General features: G+C 41.8%; 1 protein-coding gene across 2 annotated transcripts in view; it reads right to left on the reverse strand.

The window, feature by feature from the left end:
• CDH12 (cadherin 12) overlaps positions 1–15,653 on the reverse strand; it is a 242,827-nt gene that overhangs the window by 25,764 nt on the left and 201,410 nt on the right. For both annotated transcript variants that reach the window (XM_006037154.2, XM_025193592.1), the window contains one exon: positions 1,868–2,004. In XM_006037154.2, coding sequence (XP_006037216.1) covers positions 1,868–2,004 — 137 coding nt within the window. The remainder of the gene's footprint in view (positions 1–1,867; positions 2,005–15,653) is intronic.

Below are 15,653 nucleotides of genomic sequence, written 5' to 3' on the forward strand. Positions count from 1 at the left end.
TATACACCATGTTGGTACAAAAACATGTGAACCTGTGTTCTTTAATTTGGCTTTCAATTACTTTGGGGAATAATACGTGTTCATTTGAATGTATGTCTTACTAAAGGAAAAGTTTGCAAATTTCAAAGGCACATTACTATCAATAAATCTCAATAGTTATGCTTTGCTGAAGCACAGACCATTATGAAACTTCCATTCTGCAGAATCATATCTACATATCTTTCAACTCCTCTGGAAGTGGATTACTAGTTTCATTCTTTTCTTTTTTTTTTTAATGATCCAGGAAAATATACTTCATTCCCCACACAAAGCTAAGGGTGATATTTATTGATTCAGAGTGTATACTTGATGGTCTAACTCCTTCAGTTGACTTTTCTTTTTATGATATAACCTTTGCCTATGGGGGTAATCCTCTGGCTTACTTGGGAGTAACTACATCTAAGAATTCCTTTCCTGTCTGTTACTCTTTGTTCTAACTGGAGTAATTCTTAAAAATAAATGCATTTCTCTGCCACTGTGTTATTAAAATCTATTATTTATTGAGTGCTGAGTGCTAAGCAGTGCATTAGATATTCCAGCCTTAGGAATTTACATTCTAAGATGGATAAACAATGGAGTATGGATGAAAAATGCTGCAAGGGTCCTTGCTGCACAGTGAAATGAAGTAAAAAAAACACAACTTTTATGGCTTTCAGATTGACTGTCTAATGACCAAAATGAGTTTTTCAAAGGGTAATATAAACCTACAATAACTATAATAAGGATCAAGAATGAGGTATAGTGCATAAAAAACTTGAAATTTAGTAAGGTTGTTTAATATACAAGGAGATGAAGGAAGTTCCTAGAATAGTCCTTTCCAACCTTTTATCAGCATGACCCCATTTAAACATCAGAAACATTGGACATTTTTTTTTACCCAAAAATGATGGAGGGCAACAGGGTGGGTAGTTCTTACCCCAGAGCAGACAGCCTGCATATGCCCCCATCCCATGCACAAGTCTAGGGGGCACATGGCCCCCCATGCTTCTCTCCCCACCAGTGCATGCAGTGTCAGGGAGCCAGCCCTCCCCACAGCCCCCTAGACAAGCTACCCATGGCTCCATTCTATTCCCCCAACCGGCCCTGCATTCCCAACTAAGCCCCAGGCCCCATGCACCAGCCCAATTGGGGAGCACCCCCAGCACCAGCCTTGCCCCACTCCCTCCCTCTCTCCATCCCTCCCTCACCATAGGAGCCTCAAATTTACTGTTCACCACATAGACTTACTTGAAGGGAGCTTCAGGAGCTGTTCTCCACACTGCCTGGCTACCACGTGTATGTGTGCATGCGTACATGCATGTGGTGCCCCCTGCTCGATTGCCCTCCTCCTGCTTCCGCCAGTATGTTTTTTTTTTCTTTCCTCTTCCCTTTTTCTTTAGTCATAAGCATAGATGTTTAAAGGTATGCTTTGGGAATGAAAGGTATGTTGGGAATGAATGCATCCCAAGTGTATAGTGTAATAGATACAAACTACAATTGTTACATCACAATTTTTAATTATTTCTTTAGGGTTTAGTCACTGAACTTTCATATTCAACATTCTCATAAAATTAATACTCTAATATCTTCAAACTCCAACCTCGATCTACTGGTAAAACCGTAAACTTCAGAGAAACTGTGCCTGCAAACTGAGTAGGTGGCCAAATCCTATTGAAAATGACTGTCCAAATTTGATACTTACATTTACATTAAGTCTTTAGAAACAGATCCATGTTACATACCTTTAAAATCATTTCACAATAAAAATAATTAGTGAATACTCATATCTGAACACTATATTTTTAAAATCATTGCATTATAAAATAAGCTCAACTTATGTTGTACTTACTAACTTTACTTGCAATTATAGAGAAATTATACTGGGCGGTGCTTTCTCTGTCCAATAATTCATTAGTTGCAATGGTTCCTTCAGTTGCATCTATTGTAAAGTAGCTGTCCACATCACTCTTCCAATCTATGAAGTACCTGCATATATATAAAAGAAGTAGATGCAAATGTGAAATCAGTATACATTTATTCTAATAGTAACCTGGCTAGCTTGACAAGTTTTGTAATTTTTCTCTCGATATCTGTTATCGACCTGAGGGAAGAAGACTATAAATGATGATTTTATTATTGCAAAGTAAGAATGCTCAAGGAGAAATGGGAAATTGATGAAAGATTTAGTACTTCTAATGTCCATATTATTTTAAGTCCTTGAGATCTAGAACATTCAGTGCAAGATGCTGACCATTGATCATTACAAGTGATCACTTTTAACTGCACTTGAGGAACTCAGAGGGGAAAAGGTATGCAAGACTGCATCCAAGAGGTGGATTGGATAATCAGATCTCATCCTTCTGCACTCTTATGGCTATGTGCACTTTTTATTTCACAAAGCTAAGGAGGATGAAGGGATGGCCAGTAGCAGTCAACATCTATTTGTTAGGAACACATTTTCTTTTATGAAAATGTAACTATTTTTGTTATAAGGGAAAGGACATTAACATAATTCTGGAATTGTAGTAAGGATTTTTACATCATTACCCATGCATTCTTATAAGAAAAATGGATAAAAGTGAGTTTTATATGTGGATGCAATCGATATGAAGAAAGGTTGAAGGAACTGGTTGTGTTTAGTTTGAAGCAAAGGAGACATGAGCGCAATTTTCAAATATATGAAAGACTGTCATAAATAAGTTGAAGGAACATTGTTCTCCTTTGTCACAGAGGCAATGAGTTCAAATTACAAAAAAACAACTTTAGATAAAAAATTAGGAAGAAAATTCTGAACTGTGAAAAAAGTAGGGTCATGGAAAAAACAGCCTAGAATAATTGTAAAATCTTCTTCATTGGTAGTTTTCAAGATGAAGCTTGAGAGGAACCTATCCTGGATGAGTTTAGGAAAAGTGAATCTGGTATATATCCAAGTGGAAGGACTTGACTGTTAAAGTCCCTTTCCAACCCAATGATTCTGTGACAGTCTGTCCTGAAGTGAATTCCCTTGTGGAAAATAACCTCCAGCTAGCATAAATGTACTGTCTCTAAGTTGTACATTCTTACTCTTCGAATTAATGGCCAGTTGTGAGAAGGAAGGGTTGTATCATGGTCAGACTGAAGTGGGGAGTAAATGTAGTGGAAGTCTACTTCCAATAGCTGTCCTCCACTTATGTAGCCCCGTTAAGCACTATGGCTAAGTACAGACAGTCAAAAAGCCCAAGGCTGAATCAATTCACTGTTTGCAGGTTAGTTTAAAATCTGTAGATTGAACTGATAAGTTAACAGACATTTACTTTTGTTTCTGAAAATATAGCCATGTGCTGCTAAAGCATGCCTCCCTGACTGGCTGGAGAAGACAACTTGGGCCAAGGCTAGCCCAGCTACCTTGCAAGGGGGATTTGTGGGAGAGGTGCAAAGCATCCTGGGATGCTGGGCTACATGAATCTGGAAGAGATTTGGGACAGAAATTCAATAAACCAATTTAACTTAAATCAGTTAAGTCTGATATTACATCCATCCAGGTTTATCTTAAACCAGTTTCAGCCATTTTGAAAGTCGCTTATGTGCACTTTTGTTGTGTTACAGATTTGAACTGATTTCTGATCACTTACACCAGTATACGTGTAATTTCTGTCCCTAGCCTGTGTGTCTTCAGCACAAGTTAAAACAGCTCTGACTTCCCCTGGGGCTGCAGAAACTAGGAATATTTATACTCCTTCTGTTCCCTTTTGTGTTAAGAAAGGACTTAATAGATGGAGGGGATACACTTGTAAACAAAGTAGGATACAAGCAATTTGATAATTATTCTAAAACCATTCCCTTTTCATGCTAATTCATTTTAAAGTCTGCTTTCTCATCTGGTGCTGCTGTTTGGAATAACATGAGAATAGTAATTTTTCAGATGCAGTACTTCATGCTATTAATACTTCCCTACTCCCCACACCATAATGAGAACCTGTACCTGCATACCTTGCTGTCATTCCTTGAAAATAAAGCAGGGTGGGAATGACAAAGCGATTTGTTAGAAGTAGAAAACAAGGATAAAACAACACATAATTTAAGGTGGAGTTAAGAAAATATAAATATGAGACGACAATGGGTATAATTCCTCATATGATTTATGATTCTTATAGTTGCCTGTGAACCTATCAGAATTACAGTCTCTCTGTCTCTCATTATGTGTGACTTACAAGAGGAATATACAGGTAATGCAACCACAAGTGTAGAATACCATTGAATGAAATAGTAAGACAAAGAGGTGCTTGGAATGTCCCAGAGTATTCTGAACAGGAACTCAAGAACTTTAATGATTTGAGGAAAGTGAAAATATATAATAATTAAAGTTTATGATTAAAGTGCAGTGTTCTTTGGGGATACTTTCATTAAAAATCATGTGCGCACTGCAAAAAAATTCTACACACATACACACACACATGTGTGTGTGTGTGTGTGTGTGTGTGTGTGAGAAAAAGATTAATTTAGCTGCATACAGTTGGGCTGTCTAATATTAGCCAAAGATGCTTGAAAGCCTTGTTTCTAGTGTTCATAATCAGGTTATTTATTAAATGTAAAGGTTGAAGGAAAATATTGTTAATAGACTGATTTGGATACCATAGAATAGTATTCTTTCAGAAATGCCCTACATAATGAAAAAAGGTTACTACATGAGTATAATCCACAAATATACCAAATAACATCATGTGAAGGTAGCTTAAGTTAGCTCCATCCTCATAAAACTGAGCACTTGCACTGAAGACAATGGGGATAAAGTCTGTACTTAAAGTTAAGCATATAATTAATTGCTTTCAGGATGAAGGGCTAAGCCTCCAGCCCACAAACTCATATGCAGGTGCTTAATTTAATGTGTGTGAATCTAAATAAAACACTCATATGCATAAGCACTTGCAGCTGTATATTAAGCATGTTATTTCAGGTCAGTGGCAAAATGGCTACTGATTTCAGTCAGAATAGGATCAGACCTGTCCTTAAAGACAGCCAAACTGTGCAAACTGAGCCTATTTATGTATGCTGCTGTTTACTGGTAGGGAATTATTATCCAATTCAATGAGATGCAGGGGACTGTACCATTTAATTTATTGAAGCATTCATTTATCTATTTCACTTACTTTGATATTTTACTAATATCAGATTGCACTCAACCTTCTGAAGAAGAAAAATGTCCCAACTCCTTTGAGATTTAATTCATGTATCAATCCCAGTATCAATTTCATTTATCAATCCCAGTATCAATCCCAGTGATCCCAATATTTTTATCACATTCCATTTTTTTTAACTATAGGTTAAGCAGACCCAGATAGTAAAATGATACTTATTAATTCTCAGTCAAGAAGGGCAGATTTTGTGTGTACCATTTGCAGCATCTGGCTTCCAAGCTCAATTTGTAATGTATCTCCTTAGGTTTTGTGTGTACAAAACCTAAACAGTAGATTGAAGTGTTGTAGATGTAAGTGAATTGCTGGCATGATGCTGGAATATCTAGATTTAGGCTCACTAAAGATGAGGCAAGATGACATTTTTCTACTTCAGCATCAATCTGAATCCCCTGTGGGATTTACTAACCCATATAGCCTTCTTACAACTCAGCTGTTAGGAAGAAATGAGATCTTCATAGTTTCATAGTAGTTAGGGGTCAGAAGGGACCTGAATAGATCATCTAGTCTAACCCCCCACCACTGGTTGAAGCACACGCTGGGATCACATGACCCCAGACAGGTGTTCATCCAACCTCTTTTTGAATTTACACAAGGTAGGAGTGAGGACCACTTCCCTAGGAAGTTGGTTCCAGATTCTGGCCACCCTAACAGTGAAATAGTGCCTCCTAATCTCTAACCTGAACCTATTCTCCAGCAGCTTCTGACCATTGTTCCTTATCACCCCAGCTGGTGCTGGGGAGAATAGGGCTCTTCCTATTTGCTGCTGATCTCCCCTAACAAGTCTATAGGCAGTCACCAAATCTCCCCTCAGCCTCCATTTGCTGAGGCTGAACAGATTCAGCCTCAGGCTCTTGATCTTTCTTATGGCATCTTGAGGCATGGCTCATCTCTGCAGTCTTGGCTGTGGTTTCTGATAAAGTATCCTGTTATCTTAGTTTTTTGGAAGACCCTATCATTTTGGTCCACCAGTGTTGTTGGCTACCAAGGCTTTCTTCCTCCTAAACCTGACTCCCATAGCTGACGCTCCCTGGAAGTCTCTGATGGTTTCAGACCTCTCTGAATGATATTTTCTGTTTGGACCCTGTTACAGTTTCTATTCTAACCTGCTCTTTTAAAAATCTGTCTTCAGGTTGAGAAAAGGAAATCTGTGATCACTTGGGGCATGGACAGATAACTGGTAAAGAACAAAAAAAGATACATTTATGGTTAATTTGAACATTTTCAAATTAGTCAGTCTGGATCACTTCTGAAAATTAGTTATGTTAAGCATAATTGTACCCCAGCCAATAGGAGTTAGACTGGATTTATTTAGGTCTTGCCAGAAGACTCAGCTGCCTTTTCGGGGAGTGTAATGGGAAGCTGATTGCAGGAGCACAGTTAGACATAATATATTTGTATGAAGTATGTCATACTACAGGAGCACCATAGAGCATCTCACAGGAACACCGTAGAGACAATATATTTGTATGAAACTTGTGATATTGTCTCCCACAAACACTTAATTGAAATTTACCCCAATTTGCCTGGTGAAAAAAAAGCATTTCCCTTTGATAACATTGGAAGCAGGCATGTACAAGGTCTGTTCAAAAACTATTGAGACTGAATGTGTATTTGTGGTAAAAAGTATTGGCTGGGGGGTGTGGCTTTGCTGAACATGTCTGGGCTTGTTGGGACTCCTGTGGACAGGTTTGCAGCTCATGGGCTTCCCCAGGTTTCTGTGGCCAGCAGTTTAAATAAGATTGTTTGCATCTTGTGTCCCCTTTCATTATGTCAGAGTGTCCAGAACAATGTGTGTGATTAAATTTTGCATGTGAAACATTTGAACTACTTAAAATAGCATTTGGAGATAACACTATGAGCCGTGCAAGAGTTTTTGAATGGTTTAAAGAAGGACAATCATTGGTCAAAAGTGATGAGCTTTCTGGATGCCCTTCAACATCACAAAATGATGAAAATGTGGCAGCAGTTTGGGTTGAAACGATAGGCAATTGACTGTCTGAGAGATAGCAGAAGTTGGAATATCTGTTGTTCATGTCACTCAATTTTAACTGGCGATTTGGGAATGAAACGACCAGGAAAACTACCAGAAAAGTGGATGTCTTGGATGCTTCACCATGTCAGCGCCCACTCAGTTCAGCTTGTGAAGCAATTTTTAGGCAAATTTTAGCCAAACACCATATCCCACAAGTGCTGCAGCCTCCATATTCACCTGATATGGCCCCATGCAACTTTTTTCTTTTCCCGCAACTAAAGAAAACCTTGAAAGAAAGAACATTTTGTGATGTGGAAACCATAAAACAAAATGCAGCTGAGCAGCTTTTAGCAATTCCATGAATTGTTTATCACAGGTGTTTCCAACAATGGCAGAAACATTGGGAGAAGTGTGTGGCTGCAGAAGTAGCATACTTCAAAGGAAATTAAGCCGAAACCCCTGTAAATAAAATATTTTATTTCCTACAGCATCAGTCTCAATACTTTTTGGACAGACCTCCTATATAGATCTGTGGAACAAAAACTGCAAACTAAGGAAAAACATGAATGACAATAAGTTAAAATATGAGTAGGTAATTAGGGTATTTCAGTAATCATTGTTGGGAATGAACGTATCTTACAGCTTCATTAATAACATGGAAGAAGAACTAGAAATTAATGACATTCGGAGTTTATAGTGAAGTAGAATGGGTAAAAAGTATCATTCAGGATAGGGAAATAAATCTTAGGGGTCTAAGGAGACTGGAAACATGGACAGATAAAATAAAATTCTGCTTGAAAATATTCCATATAATGATTCTGTATAATACAAGTACACATTTAATTAAGAGGTAGAAGAAGCTTGGGAAACAGTAATAAGAAAACAGGTGAGAGACTGGAGACAATCAATTTAGACTTCGGTTTTCGATATGATAGTTAAAAAATCCTCTGTAGTTTTTGTCTAAAACATCATCATGTAATGTAGCAAGGAGATAATAGATTCTATCCATGGCAGGCCTGTGGTAAATGACACCTAGAAAACTGAATTCAATCTTGGGTATCCCACATCACCAGTGAGATAGTAGTAAACTGGAGGGTGAACAGAGAACAGCAAAAAAAAAATATCCTGCATCTAGAAGCACTGAATTATGAGGAAAGAGTCAAAGACCTAAAATATGTTTAGTTTGGATAAGAGATGACAAGAGAGAGACATGATATTGGTCTACAAATAGCTGAAGAATTTAAAACCAAGAAGGAAGAGATATTATTTAGCATGATACACAGAAGGAAAGGGATGAAATTAAGAAGAGGAAAATTTACATTGAATCTTCCTGGCAGTGATATATATTAAGCTGTAGAGTAGTTTCCTGAGAGAAATGATTAAAGTCCTATCATTTGGCACTTTCAAAATGAAAGGAAAAATTCTGTACTGGCAAGGAAATGGTCTGAATAATCAAATGCATCTCCAATCTCTATGATTCTAAGCAGAAAAATATTTCAAATATATATACATATTCATCACATGGTGACAAGAATCTTCATTAAATTACAGTTAAGAGAGTATAACATTAATTAAGGATAAATAAAAGCCTTGAAGTTATAATAAGAAAACAAAACAGAAACAGAACTACAACAAGTAATAGACTTAAAGTCCAAGTTAGAAGAAATCCAACTATTGAGAAAAATGAAGAAGGTAGAGAAAAGGTAAAATTCTATACCTTCAGTAACCCGTTCTCTCATCTCCATCGCTCACTTTCATATCTATGTTGCAAGATGCTTTACTCACATTTTTTCACATCCATCCTTATTTACATAAGTATCTTTAGAAGGACAAATGTGAAATCATATGATTATCTGTTTTATTCAGTGTATTAAGACTTTTTTTTAGATAAGTAAACAATTCCCCCCACTCCCTCCAAACCAACCAAACAAACAAAAATGGGTAGAAAAATGATGGTTTCTTCAGCATCAAAAACGTGCATCGGAGACCACTAGTACATTAATATATAAACAACCCCCCTGTAATAATCATGTTAAGTACATACCATACATGGATTTTCACTAATTTATGTTAGATTTTACTCTAGAATAAAATTGCACTGGTACACAAAAAGACTTAGAACTAGCTCTCCAGACATGGCTGTGCCCAGTAAGAACTGTTACAGAGACTCAGCACTAGATGGCTGGAGATTTGGTTGTATTTAGCAAAGAGCTGCCCTGTGATGAAAGTGATTAGGGCTGCAGACACACAACTTGTACCTTGGAGTAATTTAACCTGGTATATACATACTTTCTGACCAAGAGATTTACATCAGTGTAAAGCTGTTTATTGTATGCCAGGACCACTTTTTGTCCTGGAGTAAAGTCAAATAGTTCTGAAATCACTATGTTGTGTCACATCTGGAGGGTGGGGTTTTACCATCACACTTTACAGCTCTTTACCTTTGCCCTTCTAATATAATTTATCCAAATCCCTAATATGTATGCATGTAGATACCCTAGGCTCTGCATCTAAGATAGCTAGATAATTGGTGGCACATAAACTTCCCATCAAAACCGAAGCATGATTGCCTTCAGTTTGCTACTGATTCAGTAACAAATTTAAACAGGAGGTCCATGGCCATTAAAAGCAACTAGTGTCAATACAACTAAAATATGACTAGAAACAAGAAGGTATTTGAAATTCTATAGGCAACGATGAAGTCAGGCTATGTATTATATCTGGATAAGGTAACCACACTTTGTTAAGGCATCAGTATTGGGTTAAAGTTAAGGTTATTTGGATATCAGAGATTGAAAGTACAAGTGGTTCCCAGGGACCACAGTTTAACCCATTGGGGGTCTGTATTCAGCACATGGTTTGCCAGTTGGACAGCCCTGTTTTGTATAATATCCTAGTGATTAAAGAGTCACCCAAGAAGTGTGAGAGTTGGATTCTAGGACCTAGATTTTAAGCCTGAAGAGATTACAATCAACACCTTTCATTTCTAAAGAAATTGCCTAATTACTGACTGGCTGGAAGTAGCCATCACCCTTCTGTTAACCAGGAAGAGTATAAGAATTATGGAGACAGAAGAAGAAAAAGCAAGAGACAGTCTGACTCTGTAGCCCAATGTTGAGGGTTCACTTATGAGAAGTGGAGCCCTAGTTTAGGTATTTTATAGTCAGCAGTTATTAGATAAAAGTAATAAGAATCCTGAAGGCAAGAACCAGGACCCAGCATTGCTCATCTTTACAAGGTTCCTCTAAGCTTAATATAGATAAGGCCCTACATTTTCACTCCATATCCAGAAACTCACAGGCTAGGGACAGACATTAAAAAAGCTGGAGCCTGAAATGATTCAGTCTTTGCAGGTTAGTCTAACTCACAAAGCTTGAACTGATTTGGAGGCGGATAGACATTCCCATTTCAACCAGAAATGCAGGCACATGCCTGCAGTGCCTCAGGCTAGAAGCTGGGGGTGCTAGAGCAGCCCTCCCTTCCCTTCTACAGTACTAAGCTGAGGGGGAGAGGGGGGCATGGCCAGGCCCGGGCAGGATGCTCTGATTAGCCCAGCAGGGAATTGATAACAGTGTTTATCACCCCTAACTTAGTGTGTATCACTCCATTAAGAAAACAACAGAGGGACATTACCAGCTACCTGTTAATTCTGCCTTTGTCACAGCATGGGCCATAGTCAATATGTGGTCTATTAGCTAATATACACATACTTCCTTTGCAAGGAAGAGGGGAGGGGAAAATCCCTACTTAGCAGGGATTGGTGGGGAAGGAGGGAGCAGCTTACTAGTTTCTTTGGAGCTCCAGCCAGGGAACAGAGGGGAGGGGCCAACTCTGCTGTAGATCAGAGAGCCCCGCTCATCCCAGAGAGCATGCCGGGATGCTGAGGGAGTCTGATTTATCTTAAACCAGAAAGGGCTCTGGAACACAAATTGCATAAACTGGTTTGAGCCGAATCAGTTAAGTCTGATACTACATTCAACCAGGTTTATCTCAAACTGGTTTCAACCATTTTCAAACTGGTTTATGTGCACTGAACATCTGTTCTGTTACAGACTTAAACCAGTTTCTGATCACTTAAACTAGTTTATGTGTAATATCTATCCCTAGCTACAATGCATCTTTATTAGCACAGAGAGCTCATAGCACATGTACAAGAACAGTAAGGTAAACTAAGTATAATATTTTATTAGCATTAGTTTGGGATGTTCACTTGACTTCCAGGCAGCAAAAGCAGAAATAAGTTTTGAAGGATGTGTAAAACAAGAATAAAATATCATTCTTATTTTACTACCATAGATATGCATTAGACAAGTGCCATCTATTCTAACAGAATGCTGTGTGTCTGTCTGTCCATAATGCTTTGGGCCAACTGCACATGTGCCACCCATAGACTTACTGACAGAGAGACACACAGGTGGAGGTGATGGGGGCCAGACTGTGTTCTACCATGCATGGGGAAGATGAGGTGAGGCGAAGGGGGTTGTGGCTTGTGGCCCTGCAGGGTGGTGTGGCGCATGACCTTGTGGGGTGTAGCATGCGGCGGCGGGGTGTGATGCATGATCACAGGGTGCTGCACAGGGAGTGGGCACGGGATGCATGGGTAGAGCCTGCCAGCTGCAGCACATGGCTGCAGGGCAGGGTGCTCCCCCTGTGCCCATTCCCGATGCTGCACCCTGTGGCTGTGTACCAGGCCCCCCCTGTGTGCTGCACCCCATTCCTGTGTGGAGATCACCCACCAGTTGCAGCCGTGGGGCATGGGGTATGGTGAGGGATGTGTGGGGAGATGGTGTGGGGTGCACCAGCAGTGCCCACCAGCTGCAGCACGTAGCATGGGGTGCAGCATGCCCCCCTCACCAGCTCACCATACTGTACCCTGCAGCTGGAAGCCACGCCCCCACCCCGCAGGGAACTGCTGCTGGCTGTGACTGCACAGAGTGCCATGTAAGGAGCCAGTGTGAGGTGTGTGGTCAGCACCCACCAGCAGCATGTGGCCGCAGGCCAGGGCATGCCCCCAGCACCCACTCCCAGCATGGCACCCTTCAGCTGCAAGCCACAACCCCCCTCACAAGCCACAACCCCCCCATGTGGTCACACGCCATGCCCCCCAATGTGGGGATTGCCCACTGGCTGTAGCCAAGGGGCATATGGAGCAGGTGAGAGAGGCTGTGGCTTTATGGCCACACAGGTAACTGGCATAGCATGGGTAGGTAACTCCTGCTGGCTGAAGCACATGGCCTCAGGGCACACCCACATACCCATTGCACCTCAAAGCCAAGCACCACGCCCCCCATGTGGCTGCACACCATGCCCCCCCCCCACATGAAGAGTGCCTACTGGCTGTGGCTGTGGCGGGGCATGGCATGTGGGTGCAGGGGGAGTTGGCACGGGGGTGTACAGGCAGCACCCACCAGCTGCAGCACATGGTCGTGGGCTGGACGCTCCCCCTATGCCTGCTCCTAATGTGGCAACCTGAGGCCATGCCCCCACCTCTCCCCCACAGGGAGCAACTACCAGCTCCAACCTTGGGGTGCACTCATGGTGGAGCGTGGCGCAGGGGGAGCATGGCACACAGTCACAGGGTGCCATGTGGGAAGCCAGTGCAGGGGCTGTGGGAGTACTCGCCAGCTGCAGCTGTGGTATGGGGTGTTTGTGGCACCCTGCGGCCATGCGCCATGGCCCCCATATGCACCCTGCACCACACCCCTGGGTTGTGCCCCATGTCACACAGCCATGGGTGCTCCCCATGCAATGGCCGCTCCCCACACCGTGGCCCTCAGCCACATGCCACCCCTCACCCAGCCATATCCCATGCCCCCCCATGTGCCTTGCGCCACACCCTGGGGCCACTCCCCATTCCTCATGGCCACAGCCTGCAGGTGCTCCCTGTACTGTGGCTACTCCCCGCAACATGCCCCGTGGTTGCACACCATGGCCCCACTTGCACCATGCCACACCCCGAGCCACTGCCCATGCCACATAGCCGGAGCCGGTAGGTATTCCCCACAGCCCTACAACCCCACACCGTGGCCACTCCCCATGCCATGCCCTGCAGTGGAGCACCACAACCCAGGACTGTTCCCCTCACCATGCAGCCACAGCCGACAGGTGCTCCCTCTGCTGTGGACACTCCCCACACCATGGCACATGCCACCCCCACTGTACACCCTGTGCTGCACCCCTGGGTTGCTTCCTGCACCACACAGCCAGCAAGCGCTCCCCACACCATGGCCACTCCCTGTGCCATGCCCTGCAGCCACACACCAGCCCCCTGGTGCTGTGGCAGGGATGGGGAGTGGAGCAGGGCTGGACCCAGAGCAGCAGGGGGATCAGGGCATGACTCAGAACAGCAGTGGGTCGGGGGAACAGGGCAGGACCCAGAGCAGTGGTGGGGGAGGGAAGTGGGGCTGGACCCGGAGCAGTGGAGGGAGGGTGTGGGGCTGGACACGGGTCTCCATCCCCGCTTTCCCCCACCCCCATCATTCATGATGGGCATTTTTCTAGTTTTCTAAAAAATCCATTTTAACAAATGAAGTAAAGTGCCTGCAACATTTTGTTTTCATTAGAAGTTGTTGGGTTTTTTTTAAATCTTTCCAGTGGTAAAGCTCTGGTGGGTGTTTTCAGTGTTTAGTAGTCAGCAGGTCACCAGATGTGGTATAATGTCAACAGAAACAAGCGACACTTTGCTCTTTGCTTATTTTGCGGGGGGCGGGAATCCAATTTACATGAAGCAGCACTAATGTACATGGAAGAAATGGCTGAGGGAACACACAGATTCTGATGACTACATCAGAATTGTGTGAAAGAAGCTGTTAAACTTTTCATAAGCTCTATAAATTTTACATACAAATTTTAGTTAAACCCACTAGACTATATGAGGAATATAATATACTTGACTTCAATTATCAATGCTTGCAAACTGCCAATTGTTCCTGTCTACAAATTTCATTGCTTCCTCACCCTCCCCTTCTAAATATGTTGTTCATTCGCTTATCAAATTCTTCAGTCTGCTTTGTTGTCTGATTTGCATTTCTCATAATGAGCTGAGAATCTTGTCAAAAAGCTGTTGTTGTTTGGAAAATGCATTGTTTTTGTTCAGTTTTAATGTTGTTTTTCCTGCCTCACTGAGCAGGCAGCACTACAAGGAAAAGACAGAAGGAAAGCCATGTCTTGTGCTTTAATTATGCCTCAGATGTTTGGCTAAGATCAGCAGCAAAATAAATCTTACATTTAACCCCTTCTATACAGGTTTATTATAGACAATGTCCTCTTTAGTGGGCAGTACTTGGGAGCAGTTACAAGAAAGAATTTAGTTAAGGGGAAAGCCATTGAATTTCAATCCACTCCAAGCTTACACTGAATGTAGAATGCAACAGCAGTATTTGTAAGGACTGGGACAAACATGAATGTTGGGAAAAAATATAAGTAAGGACAATGAAGAGTGGGGGCTGATGGGGATTCTAGGGTTAGGTAAAGCTTTCACTTATACTCTTGAGTCTCTTAGGTCATGCTTACCCAGTAACTTTACTGTGCTTCAGGGCAGAACCTTAAGTAAATTTACCAAGTTTGACAGTGGCACCCTCAAGCATGGGCTGCTTCACAGTATTGTAGCAATATCAATGTAACACTGTAAGACAGCTAGTTAGCAGAAGAAGGCTCTTGGGCCTAGTCACTCAACAATTCTATTAAATCCATACAAAGCTCTGTGGCAGGCAGCTTTGCTGCTTTCTGTTTAGGAGGGAGCTTGCCTAATCAAGTTCTGCATGCCTGAGGGCTCTACCCTCATGGTCACCCTCTGTACTGCGTAACCACGGTCAAAAAGACTTAATACCAGCAAAAGCTGTGATGGGGTGAAATGTTGCTATATCTCAATCCACTGTCTTTACAGGGCAGCCCAATTCCAAAGTTTGATTAGCTTGACAGAAAATGAGCAGAGCTATAATAGGTGGAAGTAGATCTGGTGCAGGAGAGCATACTGGCAATATTTACTGGATGCAGCAGGGATTTTCCAGATGCAATTTCTTACTGTTTCACTTAGTACCACACAAATATCCTGTCTTTTGGATGCTGAATTCTTAATTGGTTCAGTAACTGCCTTCAAACAGTAAATCAAACCACCCACAAAGCTGAGGCAGTCAGAGAAAAAGGTTTCATACCAAACACCTGTCACATCAAGCTGATTTCATTAGGGGTTGCAGCCTTGTGTTCACTACTTACACTGGTTGCCTCACAAACTGTGCAGAAAAGCCTTTGTGGAGTATAAGATTAGAGATTTGAAGAGGTATGAAGAAAGCAAACAGCACTGTGGGACATTCTGTGCTGTGCAAATTCAAGCTATCCCTGAGGAAATTGCCATAAATTAGAGTATTACCTGAGGCTCCTCTGTTATACTTTGGGGTTTATTCAGACCCACATGGAAATCCATCACTCAGAGGGACAAAATTAAAGTCACCTGAACTCTTCTCTTCCCATAAGCTTCAGTTTCCCTGCTG

The sequence above is a fragment of the Alligator sinensis genome, unplaced genomic scaffold (assembly GCF_000455745.1).
Source record: "Alligator sinensis unplaced genomic scaffold, ASM45574v1 scaffold947_1, whole genome shotgun sequence".
Taxonomy (NCBI): Eukaryota; Metazoa; Chordata; order Crocodylia; family Alligatoridae; genus Alligator; species Alligator sinensis.